Source organism: Scylla paramamosain, chromosome 1 (genome assembly GCF_035594125.1).
Source record: "Scylla paramamosain isolate STU-SP2022 chromosome 1, ASM3559412v1, whole genome shotgun sequence".
Lineage (NCBI taxonomy): Eukaryota > Metazoa > Arthropoda > Malacostraca > Decapoda > Portunidae > Scylla > Scylla paramamosain.
Genome location: NC_087151.1, coordinates 4,945,001 through 4,945,697, shown reverse-complemented (window position 1 = coordinate 4,945,697; position 697 = coordinate 4,945,001). Strand labels below are relative to the sequence as shown.

The 697-nt window shown below is 59.5% G+C and overlaps 1 protein-coding gene across 4 annotated transcripts in view; it reads left to right on the top strand.

Annotated features, from left to right (window-relative positions):
- The first annotated feature begins 206 nt into the window (after positions 1-206).
- The window catches only part of LOC135092711 (transcription factor SOX-5-like), an 8,669-nt gene continuing 8,178 nt past the window's right edge, over positions 207-697 (top strand). For 2 of the 4 annotated variants that reach the window (XM_063991374.1, XM_063991450.1), the window contains exon 1: positions 207-447. In XM_063991374.1, coding sequence (XP_063847444.1) covers positions 339-447 — 109 coding nt within the window. In that variant the 5' untranslated portion in view covers positions 207-338. The remainder of the gene's footprint in view (positions 448-697) is intronic. The other 2 variants (XM_063991585.1, XM_063991511.1) reach the window with 1 other exon arrangement.

Genomic DNA, 697 nt, shown 5'->3' with positions numbered 1-697 from the left:
CTGTCACCCAAGGGCGCGGGGCTGCCTCCTTCACTCGTGCCCCACTCCTTCCTGCCCTACATGACGCCGCCCTTCCCCGGCCTCACCGACCACAAAGACCTGCTGGGCAGCCTGGGGCAGGGGCTGGGGCAGGGGCTTGGCCAGGGCTTGGGTTCCCTCGCATCGCCTACCATGGGAGCAGGACTGCCTGGCAAACACTATCCTCCTCCCGCCTTCCCTCCCATGTATCTCCCGCCCTCCTCCATACCCTCCTCCCTCCCGCCACACCTGGGCCCCATGGGAGGCCTCAGCCTGCCCACTGCCACCCCCTCACCTCCCTCACCTCCCTGGGAGGCACCATGGGCGGCATCACGTCCGTCACCACCTCGGCGGCTCACACCACGCAAGACAAAGGCTCCAAGGAGGAGGAATACGTCACCACCTGCCAGAGTGAGTCATCTGATCGGGGTAGGGACATTATCTCTCTCTCTCTCTCTCTCTCTCTCTCTCTCTCTCTCTCTCTCTCTCTCTCTCTCTCTCTCTCTCTCTCTCTCTCTCTCTCTCTCTCTCTCTCTCTCTCTCTCTCTCTCTCTCTCTCTCTCTCTCTCTCTCTCTCTCTCTCTCTCTCTCTCTCTCTCTCTCTCTCTCTCTCTCTCTCTCTCTCTCTCTCTCTCTCTCTCAACCTTTAATTTTCCCATTTAATCAATCTTTCGTGCAT